General features: G+C 41.3%; 2 protein-coding genes across 2 annotated transcripts; one reads left to right on the top strand and one right to left on the bottom strand.

The window, feature by feature from the left end:
* The first annotated feature begins 5,136 nt into the window (after positions 1-5,136).
* dlx3b (distal-less homeobox 3b) lies at positions 5,137-7,324 on the top strand. Its single transcript, XM_033985367.2, has 3 exons — positions 5,137-5,561; positions 5,991-6,175; positions 6,521-7,324. Exons 1-3 carry the CDS (start codon positions 5,237-5,239, stop codon positions 6,848-6,850), a joined length of 840 nt encoding a protein of 279 aa, XP_033841258.1. The 5' UTR covers positions 5,137-5,236; the 3' UTR covers positions 6,851-7,324.
* Positions 7,325-11,468: 4,144 nt separating this feature from the next.
* Positions 11,469-14,552, bottom strand: dlx4b (distal-less homeobox 4b). The gene is made up of 3 exons (XM_033984835.2): positions 13,975-14,552; positions 13,202-13,398; positions 11,469-11,934 (listed from the first exon to the last, which is right to left on the bottom strand). Exons 1-3 carry the CDS (start codon positions 14,291-14,293, stop codon positions 11,671-11,673), a joined length of 780 nt encoding a protein of 259 aa, XP_033840726.1. The 5' UTR covers positions 14,294-14,552; the 3' UTR covers positions 11,469-11,670.
* Positions 14,553-27,088: the final 12,536 nt, after the last annotated feature.

The following is a 27,088-nucleotide window of genomic DNA, read 5'->3' as shown; positions in this document are numbered from 1 at the left end:
TACCCACTTCGCAGGCAGGTCAATGCATTTTTTGCTTAAAGGTTGTGTACCAGATATTTCCAGTGTATCTGAGCTGAATTTGACACGCTCGAGTATATATATGTCTGCTGCTTTCTGTCTGCATCTAATTAGAAAGTGTTTTATTGTCTGATAATCAAAAAGTGCACACTAACACGCGAGTTGTTGTTAGTTTTACCATCACAGCAAAACTCCTCACTGAATAGTTTGGATGCTCAGAATGTAAAAGGTACGTGAGGAATAACATTGGATCAGTGCAAACCGTTTAAAATGAAATAGTTTTGTTTATCGTGTTTTTAAGATACAGAGCCTTTAGTCGTTTCTTTATTTCAGTTTTCTACCCAAGGAATTTAGCTTAGTTTTAGTCCACTCAGAGTAACACTAAGAAACAGATCAAACTGTTAAAAAAAAAGGTATAATAAAGTCCCGTTTTAAAGTTTTTTGACGTTACAAGTTAAAGTTTATTGTTGTTTTATGATGACTGAAAGGAAATTCTGACTTGGCTGAAGAAAGTATTGAAATGATGGAAGGGGCCAATTTCATCTTGTCTGCCAGAGTCGCACAGTGAGCCAGCACAAACACGCCGGGATCAGGGTGGGGCTTCCTGCTCACGATGAATCCTGAGAGAGAAAAAGGGCATCTCAGCACATCACGTTTACTCTAATCTGTTTCCACAGCAACAGATACACTTTGAGTAAAGCAACGTCGGGCAATGTAGGCATGTTTGACTGTTTTTAGCTAATCAGAGAAAACAGTAGCTTTATCTCACTCACTGTACAATCGTGTTTCTTTTTTGAAAGCAGGAAGTAATCAAAGTAGATCTGGAGTTTCTTTTGATCAGGCTGAACAGCTGGTAGTTTGGGCCACTCATCTACTGCTGGCACTGCACAAATAGAGAAGAGGTGCATTCTTCTACGGAGAACAGGGTTGCCAGGATCTAAGGATTCGGTGTAAGAGGGTCACAATAGGACAAGACGCAGACTATTCCTCAGGCCACATGGGTCAAGAGAGCAGAAGCGAACTTAAAGAGAAATTTACAGCAAGATATTCAGATGCGTTATAAAAAAACACGATCTCAAAATAAATTATGCTGGTACCATCCGCTTGTTCCCATGGAGATAGATACATTTAATGCCAAACTGTGGAACCATCCATGCAAAGAAATGACATCTCCATGGAGACAAGCAAAGGGCTGACCCTCTACTGGAAAAGTTACATAATGTGAGTAATAGATAATGTGAGTAACTTCAGAGCAATTGTTTTTTTTTAGTTGTCTTGATAACAAAAAATAACAAAAGTTACTAAATATAGAAACTTTATAATAGATCTGTTTGTTTCCTGTTTTTTTTTTTCCTTCTTCATTTACATGGCTACATTTGTCCAATTACTCACAATCCAGTGCTTAATGTCTCCTTAATAAGCAGATTATTATCATGGAGTGACCATTATGCACGTGCACACTCGCATACACATTATTTTGCATGTTCTGTGTCTCATTAGTCACATTCTACGCTGCCACCATTTTCACATTTGTAACATGTTTGATAGATAAACATATTTGGCTTTGGCTTTGTTATTTACAGTTGTCTAATGTCCAGGTTTGGGTAGTAAATGTTAACAATTGCGAGATAGAGCAAATGGTGATGGAGCTGACCTTGATGGAGGTTTGCTTTTTTTTTTTTTTCATTTAAACTAGCGTGACACAGCTATTTCCTTGACAAACACCAGATACTGTACTATGTAACTCAGTGAGAACAGAACATTTGTAGAATGGTTAAATACTTACAAGTGACTCTGAAGTCTTTTCCAGATGTCTAATGTAACAAAGTGTGAGCAGAGTGTCACAGCAGGCCTGCCACACCACACCATTTATAACTGCAGAGCATGACATCAGTGAGAGCAGTGTCATTACCGGGTCATTAGACATCACATGTGTGGGACTCTCTCTCTGTGCTGTGGAAGCAGAGCTGCGGGGGACCATCCAGCTTCACTACGTCTTCCTCCTGTGTATTTACATGTGTATAGGTGCCAGTGAGCCCATGGCCCATCTACAGCCATGTGTCTCCCATTAGCTTGTAACTGCTTTGGCAGCTGTGGGTGGAGGAAACACCAGAGCAGAGCAGTATCTGGAGACGAGAGCACTTCACATCTAAGGAAAGCTCTGACCTGGTGGAGCAGCCTGGGACAAAGAGAAGGGCGACATTACAAAGGGTTGGATGTTCTTAGCTCACTGTCAGTTTCTTAAATAATCAAGCAAGAAAATAGGCTACTTTTATTTATTATTATGAGTTCACTGGAAGGATTAACAATATTGATCATCGGAATAATACAAAATATCAAGGTATATTTTGCATTATTCCGATGATAACTTTCTGAAGACTTTACACAATCCATCAAACATTTACTAAAACATGCCGGTAAATGTCTCAGTTCAGGTTCAACATTAAAAAGAACCACAAAAGAGCTGATTTATTGCTTTAGCACACAGCCACTCACACCAGCGCTATCTCATTCTGTAACTTTACAAAGGCACATGGATCTGTGCAAAAGGCTCGGACTGAGGGGGACGTGGGGAGGTCTTTGTTATTGTGTCCCTGTCCCATATGATTCAAGTCCAAACATCCTCCTGTGTAGGTGTGTCTATAAAGAGTGACATACAGAATGCTGCTGTACTCTGTGGGTGGAAATTGAAACTATTAATACATATACTCTATTGTATATGACATTTCACAATAAAACCACATGATGCATCACATGCTATTCCAATCTATGTGTAAAATCATCTATTGCATTGTAAGATTATTATTGTGATTGTAAAAGCACGCTTCAGTCTTTGTGGTACAATGCTGCCATCTGGAGGTAATTAGTGGGAAATCGTACCTTTGGTAGGTAGGCCTTATTCACTTTGGCCTAATCATAGCGATTATGTTAATGGTTTAGAAGCTTCAAACAGGGAAAGATGTCCAAAAAAGATGTGCAGTGAGTCGGATCTGCGTGAGATGCTGCACAGCTTTCGCTTTTACGCAGTGTTTGTATCTGCATAAACACTGTACACTTGAGGAAAGCACATTAAAGGAACTTGTAGGTTACCTCCACTTGTTGCACTCGTGATGTGAGATTCTCGTGTATTGATTGCACTTTGCACATTTGTGGGTTTAGGATGTGTTCTGAAGCAGAGCCCCCCCTTGTGGCGTCTCAGTGTGCTACAACAATGTGGGCTTTTCAATGAAATCAAGAGAAAGCCATGTCTAACGTGCAAATAGACCAGTTTTACCCATTGCGTGTGTAATAAAACAGTTAAAAATTAAAGGATGTCATTGCGGGATTGTCTACAATCTAACTGGTGTACAGTGCACAGTCCAGTCTATGACTGTGATTAGACATATGTGATTATTTAAACAGTAAATACACCGTGGAACATCCCTATCCCTGGAGAAGCCACGGGGTCAAATTTGAAAGCCCAGAGTGCCACTTCTGGCCCCTGTATAATATAGAGACATTTAGAAGATGAATATTGAACTAAATTTAGTTTTTGTTTTTTGTTAATCTTTTTAGTCATAGCTCGCAGAATGTCTAGAAGTATGTTTTATTTTCTTTTTGGATAAATTATTTTCTTTAAGGGCCAAATTTGGCCCTGATCCTAAATTAGAGAATTAAGGGTTAAAATAGAAAAAGTGGATATCTCCGTGTTCAGTGAACTTATAGCAGTGATTTAATGCATTGTTCATAATTTTCCCCCAAAAAAGGGGGGTTCTTGGGTTCTCCAGGATTAAAAAACCGGTATCTAGATTTTGATTTATAATTTCACATATCTTGACCTAACTCCACTGTGTCCACAGATGCAATGGAAACATGTTCAAAACAAATAGAGCTTCTACTGAGAACTATTCTAATGTCAGTTTAACCTTAATTACAAAAAAACATTGAGCATGTTAGATAAATTGTTCTCAATCTTCACTACATAAACCCCAGCCAGTCATGAACCTGCAGCCCATCATGACTCACTAAAGCTAGTGCAGCCTCTGCAGCTCAGGGAGTCAGTTCTGGAGGTTCTGAGTTTTAACATGAGACACGAGGCAAACTGTATGTGACCTCTCTGCATGCACCCCAGGTTCAGTTGTGATTCTGAAAAAAAACTCATTTAAGTATTAGTAATCTTTTCTGTTGTGATACAAAATGACGTCGAAAGGGGGCAGTAGAGTGTTATATTTAACTTCACTTCTCTGTCACAGACGGGTCTCCGCGTTCATTTGACTCAGGCCAAATGGAGAAACACATACTCCAAGGTAGGAAACTATTAAATTAAATCTTAAACACCATTTTATGATTTTGAAACTTTTTTTTATTATTATTATTATCAAAGGACTGTAGACGCACGCGCTTTGTTCTAGGTTGAGCGCAACAGGTGGCGCTGTTCACCGCATTTTTCGTGTCTTTAAGTTTTGATCATATCAAACAGAACTACAGCTTCCATTTTGATGACAGCTCGATGCTTCATCTTTAATTTGGGAAAATAAATACTCTGTTTGGAAAACGTTTGTTTACATTCGCACTGCCCCGGGCGCACAGGCTCCTCTATCTGCCCCTCTATCTGCTCCTCTATCTGCCCCTCTATCTGCCCCTCTATTTGCCCATCTCTTTCACCTAAAGTTCGCTGTCCGCCAGCATGTGTTGAATCACAATGGGAGGCTGCAGGAGGTCTTTGAATGGGCTCAGGACGGTGTTGTCTGCGCCTAGTCTTAAGAAAACGTTGCATAAAAACGTAAGGAGACGGTCTGGCTCCAGGATTAAAGACTATTATGTAAAATTTAGGCTGAAAACCAACTGGATTTGAAGTGTATACGTTTAAAGAGTACTTTGTATTTAGGCCTACATACAGTTAGTGTAGGGGTGAGTTACGGTATACAAGCCTGCCTGACAGGTAAATGCAAATGTGGGGCCTAAAAACAAGTGAGTGATGGTAAAGTATGCGTGCATAGGCTCTTCGCTGAAGGCTGGGTTTTACCACGAACCTTGCCTGGAGCGCCAGAAGGAGGGGTGAAGCCAACAGCCAATGAGGAGGCAGCGTGCAGCCCAGCTCTCTATAACTGTGTCACAAGAGCCGAGCAATGCCACAACCGAGTCACAGCAGCTTGGGAGTGTTACTTTGGAATATACACCAGCACAGCGCGTAAAGAGCTACCAGTGGAGTTGTGTTTTTGGAGGGGCTGCTTTCACTATGAGCGCCGCACAAACCTACGAGAAGAAGATCTCTAGCATTCTGACAGATCTACCTGGATCTATGGGTTGCCATCCAAGCTCCAAGGACTCCCCAACTCTGCCCGAGTCCTCCGTAACGGATATGGGCTACTACAATGGCCACCACGAGTACTACCAGGGCCAGGCGTACGGGCAGCCCATCAACTCATACCACCATCAGTTTAACTTAAACGGGATGGGGACTGCCGGAGCCTACCCCACCAAATCAGAATATGCCTACACGAACAGCTACAGACAGTATGGACATTACAACAGAGACATCCAGGCTTCGCCTCCAATCTCAGGTAAGAACTGCCACTAAAGCTTTAATGCTGCAGCTTTGTGGGAAAATGCGCTTTAATCTCTGTTTCAGCCATAAATATTTAAGTGCATAAAATACACGAATGCGGATTTAAAATGTGCATCTTTTATTGTGTGCGCAGAGACGTAGATATGTATCAGTGTTAATGTTTTGCTTTAACACCTCTGGTCATTAGCACCAGGTCATAAAACAATAATGAGATGATTTGAAATAACCATTTTCTCCAGGGTGATAATTAGTGGCATGCTGCTACATTTGAAAACGTTTATTTTGACGCGTTTTATTTTTTCCTGTTTTTGAATTAGTCGATAAATATCTTTGTCTCTTTGAACACCAGGATGTATTTACACACTGCCAATGTTTGCGCATGCATCAAACAATAATAAATAATATGATTATTATTTCATTGTAGTTAAAGAGGAGCCAGAGCCAGAAGTACGAATGGTGAACGGAAAACCAAAAAAGATTCGCAAGCCAAGGACGATCTACTCCAGTTACCAGCTCGCCGCTCTGCAGAGGCGCTTCCAAAAGGCGCAGTACCTCGCGCTGCCCGAGAGAGCGGAGCTTGCAGCCCAGCTGGGCCTGACCCAGACACAGGTAACAGGACTTTCCTCTTTCACAAGCCCCTTTTGTTTTTTAAATGAGATACAGTTAATATAAAGCCATGTGTGTCCTGAGCCACGCGCGCAATCATGCACTGAAAGGTCCAGTCAAATCGTTCATTTTCAGTTTGATTTGTTCATCTTAAACAATGTTTTATACAGTGGTATAGTATCACGGCATTCTTGAACACATTCTTGAATTATATTTTGCTATTGAATGTATTTTTGCAGACAACTTACAATGCAGTATAATTAAATAAATGAAATAAAATTTTGCCTGACCAAATGAAACTTATATTTGATCTGTTCTAATGTGTCCCTCGTCTCATTGTGTTTCCAGGTGAAGATTTGGTTCCAGAACCGCCGATCCAAGTTCAAGAAGCTGTACAAAAATGGTGAGGTTCCCCTGGAACACAGCCCTAATGCCAGCGACTCCATGGCGTGTAATTCTCCACCTTCCCCCGCTGTGTGGGACAGCAGCAGCAGCACGCCCCAAAGCACCGCGCTGAGCCGGGCCCCTGGAGCGGCTCAGCCCTCGCACAGCAGTCCTTCGCCGCCTTACATGGAGGACTATAGCAGCCACTGGTACCAGCAGGGATCCACGCACCTACAGCACCCAGGCACCGTGCACCACGCCGTGCCGCAGCAGAGTGTAGGGGCCGTGTACTGAGGGACTCAACAGAAATGTGTTTTTGCCGTATTGACTCTAAGAGGAAGCGGGACAAGCCTCAAACATGAAACGTCGCCTTTGATTTTGGATCATCTGGGCTCCTTGTTTCAGAACTGGGTTGAAAAGCACATGTGATTTTGTTGCTCGTGGCAGCGTATTTAAAGGACAGTGGCGTGGTTTATTAAATTATTTATCGCTTATGTTCTGTTGTATTCTTTTTTAAGCAGTTTCACCAGTGTATGAAATGAATTCAAGTCCCGCATAAGGGGTTGTGACGAGGCATCATAAAACTCAGGTCTATTTATACTGTATGGATTTGTACAAAGATAACGTCGAAGGTTGTAAATATGTGTTTATATGAGAACCACTATGATCTTATTCGTTTGAAAGACTGCACCATGGTGCTTCCTTTTATATTCATGTAATTAGTCCACTTGTTGCCTTTCTGTCAACTGAATAAAGCTGTTAATTAGATGTTGTGTGTCCAGCGCCTTCTTTAACCTGATCAACAGTCCTACAAACATAATCACCAAACGCGCGCTTTTCTCAGTTACAAATGAATATAGGTCAGATTTACTTCAGTCTTTGAAAAGAACTTTGAGTTCAAATCTGAAATCTGCGCATGAAAAAACATTTTGCTTTCTATCCGTATTTTCTTCAGACCTAATTTCGTGCGCATCAAATGCATCTGTAAGTTAAAAACACTCTGCTCTTTTCATTTCTCATTTTTAAGTTAAGGCCAAACAATATAGGCCTACATTTTGTGGAAAAATGTTTTGAAGCACCTGTCGTATACAGACTCCATTCACACTTTATTATTATTTTTATATTTTAATGCATCATAGTTAAGGGCACATTCAGACTGAGCGTGTGTGCGTGTGTGGGCGCTCTGAGCTGCGTGCAAAGCACTGCAGGAGGAGGCGACACACTCGCAGACATGTTGGAGTCACTCTCTTTTATTACTACTCTGTTGCCAGATAACAAGAGAGAGAGAGACAGAGAGAGAGAGAGAGAGAAAGGGCGGAGAGGAGTGCAGAGCCAAAGGGGGTGAGTGCGCACAGAGAAGGACATATGAATAAAACACTGCCAGAAGTCGAAACTATTGAAAACGACCCTTGTGATTTTTTGGTTGGTCTTTGGATGTTGTTAACACTTTGTTGAAGTTGGCAAGATGATCCAACTGAAACGATCCAAATTCCAGAAGAGCAGGTTATTACCTTCACCCAGTCCAAGGGATGACGCGGGTTATGTGCAGGTTTAAGGACAACCTTTAGATGAAAGAAGCTTTAAGACGCGCGTATGTAAAGAGCTTATTTGTTCTGTCTGTCAAAATGTGCAAAATATGCACACATTCTGAGAATTTTACAACTTTTCACAACGTAACGCACAGACCATGTGGAAGCGTCTGGAGGTGTCAACATGGGCTGCAACAAGTGTCATCATTTTTAGAAGTTTAAAGCTGTCGCCAAAAGTATTTTTACAATCAACCGTCACAGTATATCCTCTTTTAAAAGGATAATTGTAATTATTTCTTATAGTTGCACCATGATGACATCTATTAGTTTATTATCCTTCATCCTCGGTGAGGTTTGAAAGATTTGTTGTCAGAAAGAAATGTATTAAAATATGTATTTATTTTTATTGCTCCTAATGTATCATTAATTGTCATGTCAGATAGTATTGCCCAAAATGTGGCTCTAGATATAATCAGTGAGTCAGTGTTATGTTTATAGTTTTCAGAATAACCAGAAAAATATTTGTTTCTGTAAAACTAGAAAACTTGAAATTTTATTGAAGGCTTGAATTGAATAAATAAATAAATAAATAAATAAATAAATAAATAAATAAATAAATAAATAAATAAATAAATAAATAAATAAATAAATAAATAAATAAATAAATAAATAAATAAATAAATAAATATATATAAAATACTATATGCTATACTTATACTATACTATATATCCTATATTATATTAATCTATACTATACATAAATAAATAATTGAATAATCAGATAACTCTTTTAATAAATGTACTTCCAAAGTGCAATGGTCCTAATACTTGTCCCTGATGCCCTCCTCTGGTGAATTCCCCTGAACTCCAGTTGTCTGTCGTCTCCGTCAACATGCTGGGGCAGTGCTCTTTCACTTGCTGATTTGACAGAAGCTGCATAATGACTATTGGCTTTTGATATAATGAAATCTCATCAAGAGTTCATATGACGCTCCCTCAGTGGCTCCCTCAGTGTGTGTGGCCCTGAGCTCTCTTGTCAGGGGAAACATTTGTGTCGACGACAAATGTGTATGCTAGCTACAGGCCGCACTTGCTACTTTAGTGTGTGTGGGCTGTCCAAATGTGTCCATATATGTCATCTCTGGGCAGAAACAAGTGTAAGTAGCCGATGAGATTGTCTTGAACTGTTGAACCTGAATGTGATCCTGGCATGGCACAGTATCACATAAATAGATGCGGTGGGTACGGCCTTCTGGAAGTCCCTCCTGCCCTCCATGCTGCTGCAACAGTCCGCAGTGTGGTGTCAACGCTGGTCCCATGGGTGCCAGGGGAGTTAGGGTTGAGGTGGAGGTCGGGATGAGGGAAAAATGCATGGATGGAAAGACTTCGAGCAGCTGTCCAACTCTGAGAATCTGCATTATGATCACTCACTGCTCCAGTTTTGCTGTAAACAGATGAAGTGAGGGGAGGGAGAGAAGCATCTTTGACATGCTGAACTGAACATGACCCCAGAACAGGGCCTTTAATTCAAAATGTAACAGCAGTGCTCTATACAGACATCTCAGAGTGTTAATGAATGGATAACCTTACAACCTAACAAACTCTAAACCAGTTTATTTAATCTTGCAATAGCGTTCACTTTGAGTATAGTCCAAATTATGCACCCATTCTTCTACTGTGAAGCTGTTCACAATTACCCAAGATGTCAGATCACTCAAGTTAATAACAATGATCACCTCTGGGACCTGCTTTGCCAATTGCCCATTCAAAGCAACCGGGGTTTAATACTACGCCATTTTGCTTCTTATCCTGCAATTAATGCGCGCCTGACACCTCATATCTGCTAACCCCAACCAAGCAGGCCATTGATAAGTCACTTTTACGCCTTTATCATGAACCTCCTCGCCTCCTTTTAACATGTCTATTAAACCGGGAGTCTTTTCACGGTGCCTTCAATCTGTGCGTGATAATTGGCCCTCCCGTTTGAATGGTCCTGGTGCTCTGTCTGTCCAACTGCACAAGCCATTATTCTAATCTGGAGATGTAAAATTGCCTATAATTTTCTCTGATGCCCCGTCACTTGGTTAAAGCAACGCTCGCTTCTTCCTTCTTCCCCAAAGCCCGCATGTTAACAAGGCGCATAAACAGCAAGAATGAGGCGAGTGCAAAGAGAGTGCATAAAGGAAGGAAAGGTGTAACATGTCTGGAAGTATTCAAGAAATGTCGTGGAACCGTCAAAAACCCTGGGCGAAAATACAACTTTCATTTTTTTATGTAATTAGCTCACCATTTGGATGAAGGTAAGACTACTTTTTGTGGCTGTAGTAAGAAATACCCTGTCTTTTCTTGGCCTTATAGGTTAGTATCACCAGCGCGCGCAAAAATGTACGTGTTTTTCTTATTATCGCGTGTGAAAAAATATAAATAAACGTATAAATGAGCATAATTAACAAAAACAACAGCATCATACTTTATATTTATTATTGAAATGGCGGATTAATTGGGCGTGGCACTTTGGTAACTCGTTTTTAGAGCACTTTGATAACGCTTTGACTAGGCTAAGACGCACAGTGGGCCTTTCGCCACTTAAGAGATTCACATGTAAAGCGATGTCTTTACGCGTGACATCAGTGTTAAGTTACGTTTGCCAGACAGCTCCAGGCTTGTGATTAATGAAAAAGATAAAAGAAGCCATTAGTTGTTTCTTTTAAAAGAGCTAGACGTCGTTAATCAGTGCTCTCACTCGATTTCATTAGCAGCATCTGCCCAGACCAAGGCAGAGGCGTAAATAGTCAAATCACCGTAAGTTCACCGTACAGACATTTATCATCCTATTTTGACAACGGCGGAGTCCTTCTGCGAAACGAAATGAAAATTGGTCATAAAATGTTGTCCTGGAGCACTTCTCGACTCTATTCACGCCATGAACCTGTTTGAAAGAATAAGATGCATGATGATGTTGACAAAGGGTAGCGTGCGTAAAAGGGACATGTTTTGGAGACGTTCGCACCTCGCTGCTGTGGATCAGCACTTACAGAAACTACAAGGTAAGATGGCGTCAATTTTCCTTCATCACCAACTGTTTTTTAGTCTGTTTTTAACGTTTCATGTGTGTGAGTTAACTGCGCGAGGAGACTCTTTACCATATTTGGATTGTTGCTGTCTAAAGGCCTAGGCTATAAATTCTGATAATAGGCTAAATTTAATTTTATTGGCTACCTTAGCTACGGACACATTTTTGTAACATTGTAAACAACTCCCAATAAGCTCGTTGCTTGAGGGGAAACAGTAAAATCCGTTAGCTTACCAAAAGACCTATAACCTGTCAGCCACGTGAACAATAGCATATAAAAAGGACAAAGTCAGTTTTCTTTCTTTTTGCAGTCTTTATGTCTGTAAACTGCACACACGCAAAACCACACTTGGCATTTCACAAGTCTGAAATAACGGCGTTTGATGGCCACGTTTTAAAGATATTAAAGGGCAAAAATCTAAACGCAGTGAAACACAAAGTTCAAACACACAATATTTGAAGATAAGGTAGAGTTCCGACACTTCCGCGTCCAAGCAGCCAATCAAATCCATTCACATCATCTGGGGCCTGGGCACTGCGTCCTGGTGATGAGGGTGGTGGTGGTTTGGATACCAGTGACCAAAAGTGTTCATATAATTGTTCGGGTGCATTTGGGCGCTTTTGTTCGCCATGGAGACCTCCCAAAGCTGTGGCAAACTGGGCGAGCATGGCGAGATGGAGTTGGCTGTGCTGTGGAGATGCTCGCCCTCTGATCCGCTGCCATGTTTCATAATCTTTTTGTACTTGGAGCGCTTATTCTGAAACCATATTTTCACCTAAAAAGACAGAACACACATATCATTGTCAGTGCGGTCGGCGCGCGCACAATGGACATAATGCTTTTAAAGGGTTTTATAGCATATTTTCCCCTAGTAAAAAATTCAATATGCTTTTCACCATTGCTTTTAAAGGGATATTTGAATCATAAAAAGGGAAACTCCTCCTAACTCCAGTGTTGTGTGTTGGCTCAGTAAATCCCAGGCCTATTGGCTCATAATGGCAGGCCAAGGCTGAGTGGCACCGCTAATCCATTATAACTCCCATTGTTCCTATTTTATGGCACCATCATGGGCGCTTGATTTATAAAGCTAAAAGCGAATTTTAGATAATTTGCCATAAAAAGTCTATATTTAAACTGCAACAATGGTGTGAGTTTATACTAGGCTAAATAAAATAAGAATGCAGAATACAGCAGTGGAATGTTGTTGTAATGCCACTATTTCAAAATGAGTGAAAAGCAGATGAGCTGACAGACGAGATTGGTTTGTTTGTGTGTTATTTTGAACCTGTCAACTCACGAGTCATAATGAGGCCATTGATATATCGCGAGTGGAGAGATCAGAAGCAATATGGCGACAAGTGACGGGCTCGTTTTTTGGACTCTTTTGTGCGTAATGGTTTGTTGACAGCGGCGCGTGCACCTGCTTGTCTCCAGTTTACAAGAGGAATTAAACGTAGGCCCAGTGTTGGGATGGTGTCAAATTATTATCTAGACAACGCATAATTTAAGTGGCAAGATTTACGGGAAATACGTGTTATAGTCAAGAGTATCGAGGTATGTCTCCATATCGCAAAATCGCTGTTTAATAACGTGCAATAAAGACAGATACGTTTGGAAAAAGCAGCCTGTCATAAGATGTAGGGTAACTGTAAATATAATACTGCATTGTACGTTAGAGCTTTTTTTTTTTTTTTTTTTTTTTTTTTTAACTTGGCTGTAAATTCACGCGTGCGTAAAATTATATTATGAGCTTGAAATGACGGCTAAACTTTTAAGCATCGTAAATAAGGCCTGTATTATGGGATTGGGTTACAAACGACAACTATTATGCTATTCGTTTGATCTTGTTCGGCACTGTGATCCTCCTGAGCAGATAAGGCGTTTCCTCTTAAGGCTAATAACCAACAACATCCTCTGCCCAGTGACACCGCGGGATAAGGAATCATAGGGCAGATTAAAACTGTAGGCTGTAATCTGCGCACTTTTACCACGTTTTCAAAAAAAACACTCATTTATTTGATATTTCTAGTTTATGTGCGCACCTGAGTCTGCGTAAGGCCCAGTTTGGCGGCCAGGTCTGCGCGCTCCGGTAAGGCCAGGTACTGTGTCTGCTGGAAGCGCTGGTGCAGAGCCTGCAGTTGGAGGCTTGAATAAATGGTTCTAGGCTTCCGGATTTTCTTCCCTTTGCCGTTCAGACGAATATCTCTGGTCTCAGGCACCGTTGTGGGTTTGTCCCGATCTGAAACACACACACACACATACAGTGGCTGCAACAATCAAGGCCTCAAGAATAAATGCATTTTATGTCAAATCATTTTATTCACACATGTCGAGAGAAAAAACAAAAAAAGACAACAACAAACAAACAAAAAAACAAAAAACATTTGTATTTGTTCACTCAAAAATCTTGATGTTACGCGCGTTCCTAGACTTCCAAGCATATTTACCATGGGAATACACAGGTATCATTAAAATAATATGTCTTTAAACAGTCTTGGTCGTCTTTGTGTTTAGTGAGGGTAAAACGCGTTCCTGAGGTAAATGCATGGGATATATAAGCTATAATTGTACAAGCCACAGAAAATTATGGTCAATAAAATGAGTGGCTTCATCTGCCTTTATTATGACACACAGGAGCAGCCTCAACCTTAGACACTGGACGTTATGGAACTTTACGCATGGGATCTGTACGCGTGACTCATGTGAACTTTGAATGTATTCTAAGTAAAGATAAGCTGTTTTAAGCCACATGGACCATTTGTGTTTGATATTTCCAGACAAGAACACACTCGCCCCGGCCACATGCTGTACGTACCTGCGAGCTGAGCCCTTCCATGCGCCAGGCCGCTACCGGGACTGTGGCCGTGCGCGTAGGGCATGTAAGCGGAAGGAGGGTGTGCGTTGACGGTGCCGGGGTAGGGGTACCCCAGAGAGCGTCCATAAGAAGCCCCGGTGGGGAACGGGCTGTCGTGCTGGGAGTGCCCCGCAGCGTGTAGGCCGTGGACCGGGTAGATGTGGGACAGTCCGGGGGAGGGCTGCTGGTGCGCCGGGTGTCCGTGGCCAAACTCCAGAAAGGCCGACTTGGAGGGGTCTGCCGCGTTGAGACTGTCAGGCGTGAAACCCATAGACATCATTAGCGGAGATACGAGTCCATTAATAAGTGCCGCTCTGAGTATGCTCTCATGAGTTCTACAAAAACAAATCCGTGTTTAGGTCCGGGACAGTCGTAAAAAACCCGCGAAGAGTTTGGCAGAGCCGCATCATTGCTCACATTTTAGCACTTTCACCAAAACTCCAGTCAATCTGAATGTTTGGCTCGAGCGCACATCAGAGTGGAGCTGACATGGTTCACACACCTCCTCGTGCGAGCTCAAACTGGCTGCATCTGCGCGCGCTCTGATTGGTCTAATGCTGCAGCTGTCACAGGAGCCCCGCGCGCGCTCATTTACATATGACTCTTTTTCACGCACAAGTCTCTGTACAACCTCTGACAAATGAAACTAATACATCGGAATTGATCATATTGAACGTAGAACTTTGCTCTTCATAAATAGTATTATAAGAATATGTTCCAGAGCTTAATACAGTGTTAACTGCATAAGCAAAACAAACATTCAGGACTATCTGTGAAGTTAACTGTGTCCAAAATGTAACTTTTGATAAAAAAAAATAAATAAAAAAAAGGTTCTATAAAAATACATATAAAATAAAAACACCTTTTGAAAATAAATACATAAAGATGAAATAATGTGACAAGATTAAACATTTTAAGGTTGCAGAAAAGTGTGTATGTGACCAATCCTGTGCTGTTTAGTGGTTTATTACTCATCTGTTACAATTACACTATAAATAAATGTATTATAGTTTTAAAACAGTATTACATTATTACACAATGTTGAGAATAACTGCTTTCTGCGCCCCTCAACACACAGGAAGCTTCAAAAAATAACCAATCGGATGTTGTTTTATTTCCAGGCTCAGAGATACACTTTCCAGACGTCACTCAAACTGAATCCTGCTGCTGGAAAAACCAAGAGGAGAGACTGAGGATTGAGAGTGTGGGATGCTGACTCAGCATTACTTACAAGGAACATGAAGTAAACTAACCAAAACTGCCTTTATTTGTGTTCACCAACGCAAGGTAAATGCGCAGGTGAAAGCAAACAGCAGAAGTGCCAGTGCGCCCCATAAAGACACTCTTGTTCCACAGTGGACCTGATTGAGCGAGCATGTGTCGCTGCTACAGACTTGACCTTTCATCTAGCCCAAATTACACTTAAGCCTTAGTCAGAATCCCGGGCAGTTTGTGTGTGTTTTGCTGGGTTCTCTCCGTCTCCAAACCCCGTCATTTTGGTCATGTCCTACCCTGTCTGAAACTACAGGGAATCCAGCAACCGAGCCTGCTGCATGCACTAGGGGGGCTGGACCGCTTCCCAAGCCTCAACCAGCCAGAACCAAGCCACAAATGATTATCATAGTGAAGATACAGTCACAATAAAGATGACTGCGTAGGGCCTGCTTGCATATTGTGGCCGACCAAACAGCTGTGAATTGTTTAACAGAGTGCTTTTTATCGCCGCAGTTGTGTGGCGGTGCTATTAGGAACTTACAGCCACATTAATAATGATTTAAGCTTGTGACTTGATGCGTTTCATTTTTACACAGGGGGAGTGAAGCTCGGAGAGAACCGGCAACACAAACCTGCACATTTTGAGTTCAGGTTAGGATAACAAAACAAGCATGAATTCTGATTTAAAATTTGCTGACTGTAATCAAGTTAATCAAGATCTGATTCTTTTTTGTCCCTTTTGGAACCCAAACACATGGAGTATTGTTTATTTTGCAGAGCTGCAATAAATAATCCAATAATTGTGATTGATTGCGACGAACCAAAATCAAAGTAATTGTAATGGTATTTTGATAATTGTTAACTACACTATACAGATTCTAAAACACATGCCAGAAGAGCTTTATAATAAGCACAGCGGCATTATTAATTCAAAATGTCAAAAGAGAAGAAACTATTTCTATTTCATCAAGAATACACTGTAATTGTAAAAATTCTAAATCTATGTTCCTTCAGTTACCAAATTTCAACCTTTTCGTTAAAAACATTTTTAATTCAAATACATTTTTCACGTATTTTTTAAAAAATTTTCACGTATTTTTAAAATCTCATTGAATAATTAAAAATGTTTTGGTAGTTGACTAATGGAGAACATATTCATTAACTAGTCACCTACTGCATAATTAAAATAACGCTTATTATTTTTGATTACGTTGACAGATCCAGTGTACTGCAGTGTTCTATCTCCAGACACATTAAAATAGACTAAAATATCACTCAAAAAGTCTAAATATATTCAGAAATTTGCATTGATATTTTTTATTTATTTATTTTCTGTATTGAGAAATGTAAATAAAAGAAACTGGCTTATTTTGATTTCAATGTTGTGAAAACCAATACATCCCAATGACAACAATGAATCTGACACAATCATTTATCATCAGTTCACTTCTAATGTAATGTCTGTTGTTTTTTACAGATGCCAACAACAACAACAACACTTCGCAAGGCTTTGGATAAACAAACTATATATATATATATATTTTTTTTTTTACATGATGACTGGCAGTATGAACGCTGTTTGTGTCCAGGAGAAGAAAGTTAAGACGACACTTGGGCTTTCTCCTCTTGTCCCACACTTGAGTCTCTCAATGGTGTGAATGTGTGTCAGTGTGGACCCATGCCAAACTACGCTACGAGACACGATAATCCGGGTATGTGCCCTTTAATTACTCGGCAAACATCAAAGCCTCTACCCTCTGGTCCCGGGGCAGGGATGAGTCCGGTTTTGCACACGGCACGCACATTTGGGACGGTGTGAGCAACCGCCGTGCCTGCAGACTCAGTGGCGCCATCTCTACTGCTCTCAGCCCTATACATCTGCCGAGGTGTGTTCACTAGGTGTGTTTCTTTAGTCTCTCCTCTCTCTCTGTCTCTCTCACTCTCTCACACACACACACTCACACGCACGCTAGCTAACTAATCAAGCCTGTCCATCATGCCTCTTCGATGTAGAGCGACAGCATTCTTTGTGTACAAACCAAAAGCACATTCCCAGGCAACTGCAGCGGCTGTGATCTTCAACACTGGCACGTCATGTTTTACAAGGAAGGCTCTGTTGCCGTGGTCCGCTGCTCACACTGCTCATGATGGTGCACCAACGCCACAATTTATTATCATAGGATCAAATGGCTGCATTATAGACAGGGAAAAAAGACCCCCACAACCTGACGTGTCCACTCGGAGTACGGGGGCAGCTTTGACACAGTTATCCCAAAAAGACATCACTCATTTTGACTGGTCGTATTACAAAATAGGAGACATGAGAGACACACGTGAACGTACTCAAATGGAAAACAGATTCAGAGCTGCCCAAAAGTCAGGAAAATTACAGCAAATTATATTAAAGGAAAAAAAAAATCCAAGAAGCGTAATGGTCATACTGGTCACCTTACAATGAAAAAGCAAAGTTCCCACACTTCAACTGGGAAGAGATGCTTGGCCTGTTTCTGTCTATTCTTTAGTCTATTTATTTATTTATTTATTTATTTACTACTTACTTACATACTCACTTACTTACCTTTATTTTATCAGGTTAGTATTGAATTAACCAAAAAATACCTTATTATACTGCAACGTAATTCAAGATGATTTGACAATATTTCCACTCCTGTGTACAGATGAAATCATGTGACCAAAAATAAAACTATTTATTAAAGGATTATTGTTTCAGTTGCCTCCTTACTTGAACTTTTGTCAGCCCTGTATCCATTCATAGCTACGCCTCATTTCACTGTCACGCGTAACATTGTAGTTGTTATTTCAGTCCTTTGTGCGGACCAAGCCTAATGCAAACAATAGTCCTGATGTTTTTAACTGCCCGTGTTGTGTCTTATAGGAAGCACAGAGGAGGAAGAGGGACCTAATCTCCGCTGCAGGCTCCATCACAAGGGCACACTCTGATGTGTGCAGCCCGGTGATGGTTCTTCAAGTGCAGCCACGTCTCTCCTGATGCCTCCTGGCCAGCACAAATCAGCAGTGTGATGTATTTAGTGTCAGACGCGAGGGGAAACGTTGGCTCAGCGGATCATAAAAACACATTATTAGACTATACCACAACATCATTTGTAACAGATGTGGAAGAGCTACATAAGAGACATAATTTGAATGTCTCAATACACTGTTGTGTTGGTGATGAATGACAGTTTGCTGAAAATGAGAACAAATTTAAATTTGAAATGGTATGAAGCCTTCAATCAAAACTCAAGTTTGTATCCCACCAAAGGCCCAAAGTTGCTGAATCCACTCATCATGTGTTCATCATGTGCTGATTTTCCATGGCCTGCACTGATGTGCATGACCAGTGGTGCAATGCAAATAAATGACAGACTGAATGCTATAATTGGTTTGATATTACAGTGACTACAGTGGAATTTAAAGACAATTATATAAATGTTATATATGTTTGTATGTGTGTTAATTATACTCAATCTTTGCCTAATATCAATTTGTTATTGTATCTTGTTTATTTTTATCATTTTAAAATTTAATACATGTAATAGAATAAGCTCTTTATTGTGTTGTTATTTTGAAAATAAATCCATTACAGGCAATTTGTTGTTCATTTTAAGAAATATATTTATGGTATGGGATTTTCCACATTCTCTTCACAATGGTGTATCTTTAATAATATTGTATATTCCGTAGCCAAGTTGCAGTCTAGCCAGTTATATCACCCAAAGTAATAAAATCGGCAATTACATTTTTACAACATAATACTGGCCTCTAACCGTGACAAGTGTTATTTATCACGACCCTTTTGAAACACGTCGTTAAACGACAAATAATGATGGTCTAACTCACAGTTACATTTTTCTAGCCTCTGGTTACATTTTAAAAGGTAAGTTAGTCGTTTCAGAGTGTTACCTTTTTTCCTGTAGAAAACCCGTGTCGCTCCGTGAAGGTTCGTGAATCACACGGCGCGCGCGGAGAGGTGAGTGGGCCTACATTACATACAAGAACATTATTTTGCGTGGGAAATACGTGTGTGTCTGATTTTTTGGCTCGAGCTCTGGCTTCATCATTGGCATAATTGTTGCCAGACAGTGGATGACAGCAGCATCGCAGCTTGGCCACACGTTGCTTGTTTTATTCGTGTGCACAGGCCTGAAGTCCTAACTGCGCCAAAGCGTCATTACGCACGGTAACTTTGTCACAAAGGGCAATTGATTTGCAGACTAGACTTGTACCAATAGATAAATACTATCAACTTTGAATTGTATGTATTAATTATGTATAAGCCTATTTATAACTTACCCTATAGTAACTGACCAGTGAAAAAGTGACATGTGAAGTACAGTAGTGCACATAGAGCTGCGGTGAACGAGGAGAGCCTCCTACACGGCTGGAACATTTGTTAGGCTACAGGAACGTGACTGAGTATGCCTTTACTTGCCTAAAATGATCATTATGAACAGGCTAACAGTGATTTTTATGTTTTCCTAATGGTTCCTTGTATGGTACCATGTGGCTCATACACGCTGCAAAGGCCACAGCAGCCTCTCCACCAGGGCCAGTGGCAGCGCGCTAGTGCCTGCAACCTGCGTCCTGTGTTCCATATAGCTGTGTTGTACTCCACATCTGGAACAAAGAAGTCAGTCTGGGTCTACCCCGGGTGTTTACTGCGCTGTTGTTTTTTCACACTCCTCACAAAATCCTGCCCAAACTCACATTCCACTGCACCAGCTCCACATGGGGGAAAAATAGAGTCCATTTTTCCACTGTAAATCTTTACCCCGGAGCTGCGCGAGGAGAAAAAGCAGAAGGCTGGAACGGTCTGGAGTTGTCTGTCTGTCCGTGTGAATCCTGACTTGGCACAGAGAGCGGAGTTCATCTGAGGTCATAACCAGCTGGGGGAGTGGCGTCACAAAAACAGCGAGGGCTGCTGTTTTGGTGTGTTTACAAGTGTGGAGCATGAAGGGGACATCTGAGGAGGCATCTGACATTACAGGCAGTTTCAAAAGGCCATCCATCCTGGTTCTTTGTACACCAAATAAAGTGTGGAGACTGACACAGACAATATGGCGTGTCATAAATCTGTCAGCTAACAAAAAATGATACACACTGTAATGGAGAGATACACCGGAGCGGTGTACAGTAAAGAAGATGGAGAACCTTATGCATTTCTGTATTACAGTTCAGTACTGAGTAATGATTAGCCCAAGGGTGTTGCACATGCATGTCCAATCAACACACAAAGGCCGGTGGGTTGCCAGGTTTAGACAGCACGGTCCTGTTAAAGACCGACCGGTTTACCTGCTCCAGGGATTATCCATCTGAAGTTACTCCCTCTGGTAATGTGAAGCCCCTTTTGTGGTCTGCAGGACCAGCATTGTGCGACAGGCTTCAGTTAAAGAAATGCCAAAGGTGAAGGAGATGACAAGCCCCCGAGCATCATGGGATAACCTGTCTGATTTGTCAGGGCAGGGTTGCCAGGTTAAGTATCTGAAATATTGGGCACAAGACTTCCACTGTTAAATCCTAGCTGACTTCAAAAAAGCTGGTGTGGGAGAGGAACCTGTCCGAACCTGCTCCTCGTTTCTACCAAGAAGCCTGCACTTGAGGAGAATTGAAAAGGGAATTAATCTAGTCTGATATGGAGCCCGCACAGCCGTGAGGTCAAGGCCCTTTCTTTATGGCTCTTCACTGAGAACAACTCGGGGGGATCAAGTTCAGCAGCTGACAACAAACCCTGGCTCTGTCAAGTGTTAAGTTCCATTGTGACCTACAATGGGACACAATGGCCCTGCAGCACCCAGCCTGTACCCTCTTGCTGATCGAATGACACATCTCAGGAGAAAAACAGCAAAGTGTTGTTCAGTGCATCCACTCCATGGCCATACAAGTGTGAGAGCACCAAAGTATCTGCAGTGTCACAAATACTAGAGGTGTCACTCCAGCAATACATATCTAATGAATTATTGATCAGTTATGAATTAGCAGGTTTGTCAGAGACAAATGAGCACTTGTGATTAAATGGAAAAAAAACATGTCCTGATCATATGAAAAGCGTGTAAAGTAAGACTCCAGACCTTAAATTATCCTGTTTTGAGAATAAAATAATGACATGACAATTTCATGTTACAGGTGACGTAACAACGTAGACAGATAAAATATAAAAACCCAGCACGCAGTGAAGTCTTCTTGCAGAAAAGAACCTCTGAAGTAAAGATTGGTGATGTTTACAAAAATATTTAGATATTCCAACAAATTTGTGTCAATCAATTTTTTTTATCCACTTTTATTGCAGAATTATTTTATTATGAACAATAAACTCAATATTCAACTTTTGCATATAGTCAACATAACATTCATGGTATTATCAATATTTTTCCAATCTCTCTACCTCTGCTTTGTATTTTGCAGTAAATGAATAGAAATGGAGATGAATAAAACAAGTCTAAGTCATGTTGACATATTTTTTTACATGTTTTTATTAAAAGACATGAAACCCCGGCTCCAGCACAGTCTCTCTGGACTCTGCTGTAGCCTCTCGCGTCTCTGTGTGTCTGAGTGTGTGCTACCTGACCTCTGGCCCCGCTCAGCGCTTTGCTGCAGTGCTTCAGGTGTTTAACCCTGTCATATTAAAGTGTTTTTCAGAGCGGCCCAGACGAGCGGGGCCAGGACGCGGCGCTCACTTAAAAAGCCCTGTGTTCCCAAATCATCAGTTTGTCAGTGAGTGTCTGAGGCCTGCCAAGAAACATCAAAGCCCCGAGACATGCTCAGCTCATCTTTGAAGCTCACCTGAACACGCCCTTTCTGTTCTTGCATTCCTGCCCACAACCAACAGCTCTGCTTTTGATCACTCCAGGAGCTCCAAGTCACAGATAAACATCAGGATCCAAATCAAGCAGAAGGTGGACGAGCGGTGTGCTGTGTGACGTGTCAGAGCTGCAGTTGTGTCTGTTTCATCTCTTCTGGTTCTTTCTGGCCCTCTTTGGCCCGCTTTACTCCCCTTTGGCCCTATTTGGTTCCCTTTGGTTCCCTTTGGGCCCTTTTGATCCATCCTAGAGCACAAGCTCATGTGGGACAGGCCGATGGCTCTGCAGGCTCTACCTGAGGCTCACATCAAAGTCACTCAGACTCATGAGCTGCAGTTTTAACCCTTTCATCTCCCGCTTTCCACACTGCAACCCTTCATTGCCTGTCTGACCTTTGACTCATCAAGACACTCTTTGATTATTCAACTAAAACTAACTGTAGGAATGTCCGTATATGTCTGCTTTTGATAGGACATTTCTCTGTGTGTTTGTCGTTACATGGGATACATACCAAAAGGCTCTCCTTACATTACCCTGCCGGTGAACTTATGGTGTTGTTTTTTCTAAATCCTGTGTTAGTACTCTGTGTTATACAGAGACATTTCACCACCAGAACAAGCGCCCATCACAGAAGCTGTGATCCATATCACCTTGTTATATTTTTGGGTAGATATAGTTACCATAACATTGTGTGGATACAAATACAATGTCATTATTTATTCAAATCAAACATAAAAAAAATGCATCCTGCTCATCCCTCATAGCAGGTGTTTACACAGCAGTTTATTCAGTCAACTCCCTCCAATAACAGCCATCTGCTTTGTGTGGATCTTACTAAGGACTCGGTGGATGCAGCTGATGTGAGCTCAAATGAGTCTGAACAGAGTGTCTGAAGTGTCGGAGCCTCTCTGTGGAGGCCGGGGCACAGGGCTATTTGCATTCCAGCAGTGAGAGTGAGGACAATTAAGCCATTTCCGTCCAATCTATCTTCTGCAGTGGTGCCACTCACATCAGTGGAGCACAGCTGCAGGCCCATGTGTGCCAGGCCCAGCAGCTCCAGATTGGGGTTAAATCCATGGCCTCAGATTGGCTCCACACCTGCAGAGCTCCACACAGAGCTCCACGGACAGCAGCTGTACAGGATGGGCAGAGGCCGGGGGCAGGTCCAGCCCCTCTCTGAAGGCACTGGACCATCTGAGATGGTCTGTTTCAGACCTGTAAGCAGAGCTCCTGTTGCAGGTACATTTCAACACCTGTACAGCTATGCACAAATGAAAGAAAGAGTAAAGAGTCCATCACTTTCCTCCAGGCTGCAGACTGGCCACTCCAAAATCAATTAGCCAAATCACATTTCAGTGACCGAGCCCTGAGGTGTCACTCTGTGGCTTAAAGGTGTGAGCAGTGAGCCTGTGCTAAATTGTGTGGGATTAGGCCTAACAAAGAGCTACAGATATCAAGCGCACCTGTGCAACTCTGCTCCAGGAGAGCTAATGGGGGAGAGCTAATGGGGGGAGCTGGGTCCAAACGCTGAGCTCAGAACTCTATCCACTTCTGTGAACCGGCATAGGTGTCTGTTTCAGCTATCCCCACGGCACAGCACGGGCATAACCACAGCCCTCTGAGCCATCATGTCCCCAGGACTTCCACCTCCCCTGCCAACTCAGGGTGATCAATCATTTACATGTGTAATTAGGAGTGGGTGTCAAAACAGAAACTGTAGCCTGTCCTGGGACCCTGTGCGGCTGACATCAGAGTTGGCAGCTCTGGGTAAACAGGTCAAACGCACACGACAAGACAAATGAGCTACCACCCAGAGGGCACTCACAGCGCCAGCTCATGTAGGAGCACTGCTGTAACAGGAGGTTAGCACTTAGCCTAATCTTTTTCTAAATATTGTTGTCACTGTGCTTTTATCCACACAAAAGTCACATCAGCTCAGACTGATGTGAGCTAACACATGTTTGTGTTGTATGTGTGTGGTACAGTCATGTAGACAACAGCAACAGGCCATCTATCACACAGGCTCTCACACAGCTTTGTATTTTGTCTCTGAATTGAATCACCAGTTATGTTTTTTCTTTACACACACACACACACACACACAAATATATATATATGTGTGTGCGTGTGTATGCATGTATATGGGCAGTTTTAATGTTCTCTCCTGCGGTGTGAGTAAATATGGTGTACACATACAGAGAGGTGTTGAGATTGATAATGGTGGGTGACCGCTGACCCCTTTCCTGGACAAGACAAACTACAAGTGCTTGCCTCAAGTGGCAGAGTTTAGTTAGACATGTGAGGCCAATACAAGGGATTACAGCGTGACAACAAACACAAGAGAGCGTAACGCGATGCTCTCAAAACACTTGATAAAACCACATGGCAGAGGGATGCACTGATTAGAAATTCAGATTGAGATATGTAATGCATCCCATCACTGGTGAAAAAAAGAAACATTACTAATAGCTATTTACATAATCCCTTTATTGTCCTTAACTGAGCGTTTCCCACAGTAAAACAACACAGAGAATGCAGAAGTATCTGGCTGTCACCTGAGGGCTTTAGGTGTGGTGCTCGGGCCTGGAGGGTGGAGGTGAAGGTGGAGGGGGTCAGTGGACTCATCCAGCCCAGAGGCTCCGGGGGCGGCCGGCTAAGTGTCCCGTCTGAGGACACAGGGTAGAGTTTCCTGCTGTGGAGTGGACACACTTTGATGAGGCGAGTCCAGTGTTGAATGCAGGGATTGTGTGGACCCAAGGGGACGCCTCTGGGTGGGACAGCAATTCAAAGAGGGTGCAGCTTTATTATGAACACACTGGGGCACATACACGCAACTGGCTGGAGCAGTGACCCACACCTATGCAATATTAATATCCATAACCACGTTTCGTGTAAGTATTAGCTGTGATTGACAGGTAAATGTGAACTGCTTGGCATGTATCAGCGTTACAAAAACACTACACACAATGCATGGTGTTAGTCTTATTATACAATTATTTAGATTATAAGATTATCAAAATAACCTTGACAGAAAACATGTCCGCATTGTTTAACATATAGTTTATTAGAGATTAGCGCCAAAACTACCATAAATCCTAAAAAACACTTTATTCCTTATGTTTAATGTAATTAGAAAAAATGGCACCAAATATAACAAATGACAACATTTTTGTTGTCATTTTGTCAAATTCTGCAAACATTAGTGAATTTAGATGATGGAGTTGTAAGTTAGATATTGACTCTTACTGCTCCATGTTAACTGGGAAATATGAACATATAAAAACAACAACTTATCTCATCTCATCTTATCTGTGTTTATTTTGCTTCCTCGTTAAAATTAATGAGATGAAATGTTTAAATGTCGGTACCAGGCTGTATTCTACACTGTATGATAATGTAATAACTGACTGCAAAGAGAATTAGTTTATTCTTTCAACGTACACAATCATTTTCAAATCATATTATACTAATGCAAAAAATGATCTCAACTAGTAAAAACATTCATCAGACATTAAACCAGATATACACAGACACACGTCAACTTCAGCTAGAAAAAAACAGAAGTAAAGTATCACTAAAACATAAAGTACACTATGCTCCTACTTGGCATATACCACTCTTTTGTTGTATTGTTTTGGAAATTCCTTATCCCTTTTGTGACTAAGCGCTTACGCACCAGACCTTACTTTCACGCAGATATATTGATGCAATTTGTTTCAGGTCAACATTCCAAACTGCCTATTGTAAATCATCACTGTTTAACCCCTTCAGTGCCGTTACCGTCCTCTCCGCCTCACGCCCTGCTCACGTGAACCACCCTGTCAGTGTAATGGAGTCCCGCCCGGCCGCTCCATGGCTCAGGTGTGACCGTGAAACTGGGCTTTGTGTCCCTGCTCTGGAATGTACTGTTTGTTCCTATGGGCCGTGGCGTCCTGGGGGTAGCAGCGGCTCGGTCTCCCATGACAACCCCAGAAGAGCACCACCACATTGGGGCTTTGATGTCCCCGTGCCTCTGCCCTATAGGTCCCACACACCTGGACGGACCAAACTTAAACAGGAATGTGGCTGCTCAGGCGTACCAAATATGAAGTGTTCCCATGAGAGGCATCAGGCTAATCTCACTTAATAACACGGTGCGAGCGGGCGAGGGGATGTGGAAAGCACCGGGAAATATAGTTTTTTTTACTATCATTTTATTTCAATTTCATTTTACACTTTGCGGTTATGGGACAGATCACTTTTATTTGTCAAAGTAGTTATTGTGCGCAACACACTCCCAGGTCAGAGTTCAAACGCCCTTAAGCTTGCTTGCCTTTACACAATTTAGAACTCAACCTTGTGAAACTACGATCAAATGAAAGTGACAATTTTGAAATAATACATATGACTGTTAAAGATTGAATTAAAAGTTGTAATGAAATATTTTTACATTGTATTATAATGGAGATCTCTGTGATTTATAGGCTATGTGTTTATTATTATTATTATTATTATTATCATTATTATCATTATTATTATTATTATTATTATTATTATTATTATTATTATTATTATTATTATCATTATTATTATTATCATTATTATTATTATTATTATTATTATTATTATTATTATTATTATTATTATTATCATTATTATTATTATATTTTTATCATATTCTCATTTATCCCTCAGTTACAATGGTTACACTTCTGTAGTACCAGTTTTATAAGAATCCATGAGTTTCAGAATAATGAAAAATGATTATTGTTAACAAAATAAAACATAAAAAGTCCTCAAAATTCATATAAAAAAAATAAAATAAAAATCTATTTGACAAGAAGCTGAAACCCATGAATAACTTTACATTTTCTTCAGCTTTAGGATTATAATTTTGAACATTCTGTACCAGTTTAAAATACCGGATTACGTTCTGCCTCATGATCTCACTCTCCGGTCTGCACACTGCGTTTTTCCTCATGTGTTTTGTTGGGACGTGTGCTCATCCGTTCAGTCATAATATCATAATGGCTGGACTCGTACGGCTCCTCACCTGCGGCTCA

The sequence above is a fragment of the Periophthalmus magnuspinnatus genome, chromosome 19 (assembly GCF_009829125.3).
Source record: "Periophthalmus magnuspinnatus isolate fPerMag1 chromosome 19, fPerMag1.2.pri, whole genome shotgun sequence".
In the NCBI taxonomy this organism is placed as follows: Eukaryota; Metazoa; Chordata; class Actinopteri; order Gobiiformes; family Gobiidae; genus Periophthalmus; species Periophthalmus magnuspinnatus.
The sequence above is the reverse complement of the archived record's forward strand: the minus strand, read 5'-3'. Positions and strand labels throughout refer to the sequence as shown.

Bases quoted from the DNA above. Each gene is read 5' to 3' on its own strand.
- dlx4b (XM_033984835.2), bottom strand. From the start codon at position 14,293: ATGATGTCTATGGGTTTCACGCCTGACAGTCTCAACGCGGCAGACCCC. The intron at 13,399-13,974 runs GTACGTACAGCA...TGTGTGTTTCAG, and splicing joins TGGAAGGGCTCAGCTCGCAG to ATCGGGACAAACCCACAACG. The intron at 11,935-13,201 runs GTGCGCACATAA...CTGTCTTTTTAG, and splicing joins TGGGCCTTACGCAGACTCAG to GTGAAAATATGGTTTCAGAA.
- dlx3b (XM_033985367.2), top strand. From the start codon at position 5,237: ATGAGCGCCGCACAAACCTACGAGAAGAAGATCTCTAGCATTCTGACA. The intron at 5,562-5,990 runs GTAAGAACTGCC...ATTTCATTGTAG, and splicing joins GGCTTCGCCTCCAATCTCAG to TTAAAGAGGAGCCAGAGCCA. The intron at 6,176-6,520 runs GTAACAGGACTT...TTGTGTTTCCAG, and splicing joins TGGGCCTGACCCAGACACAG to GTGAAGATTTGGTTCCAGAA.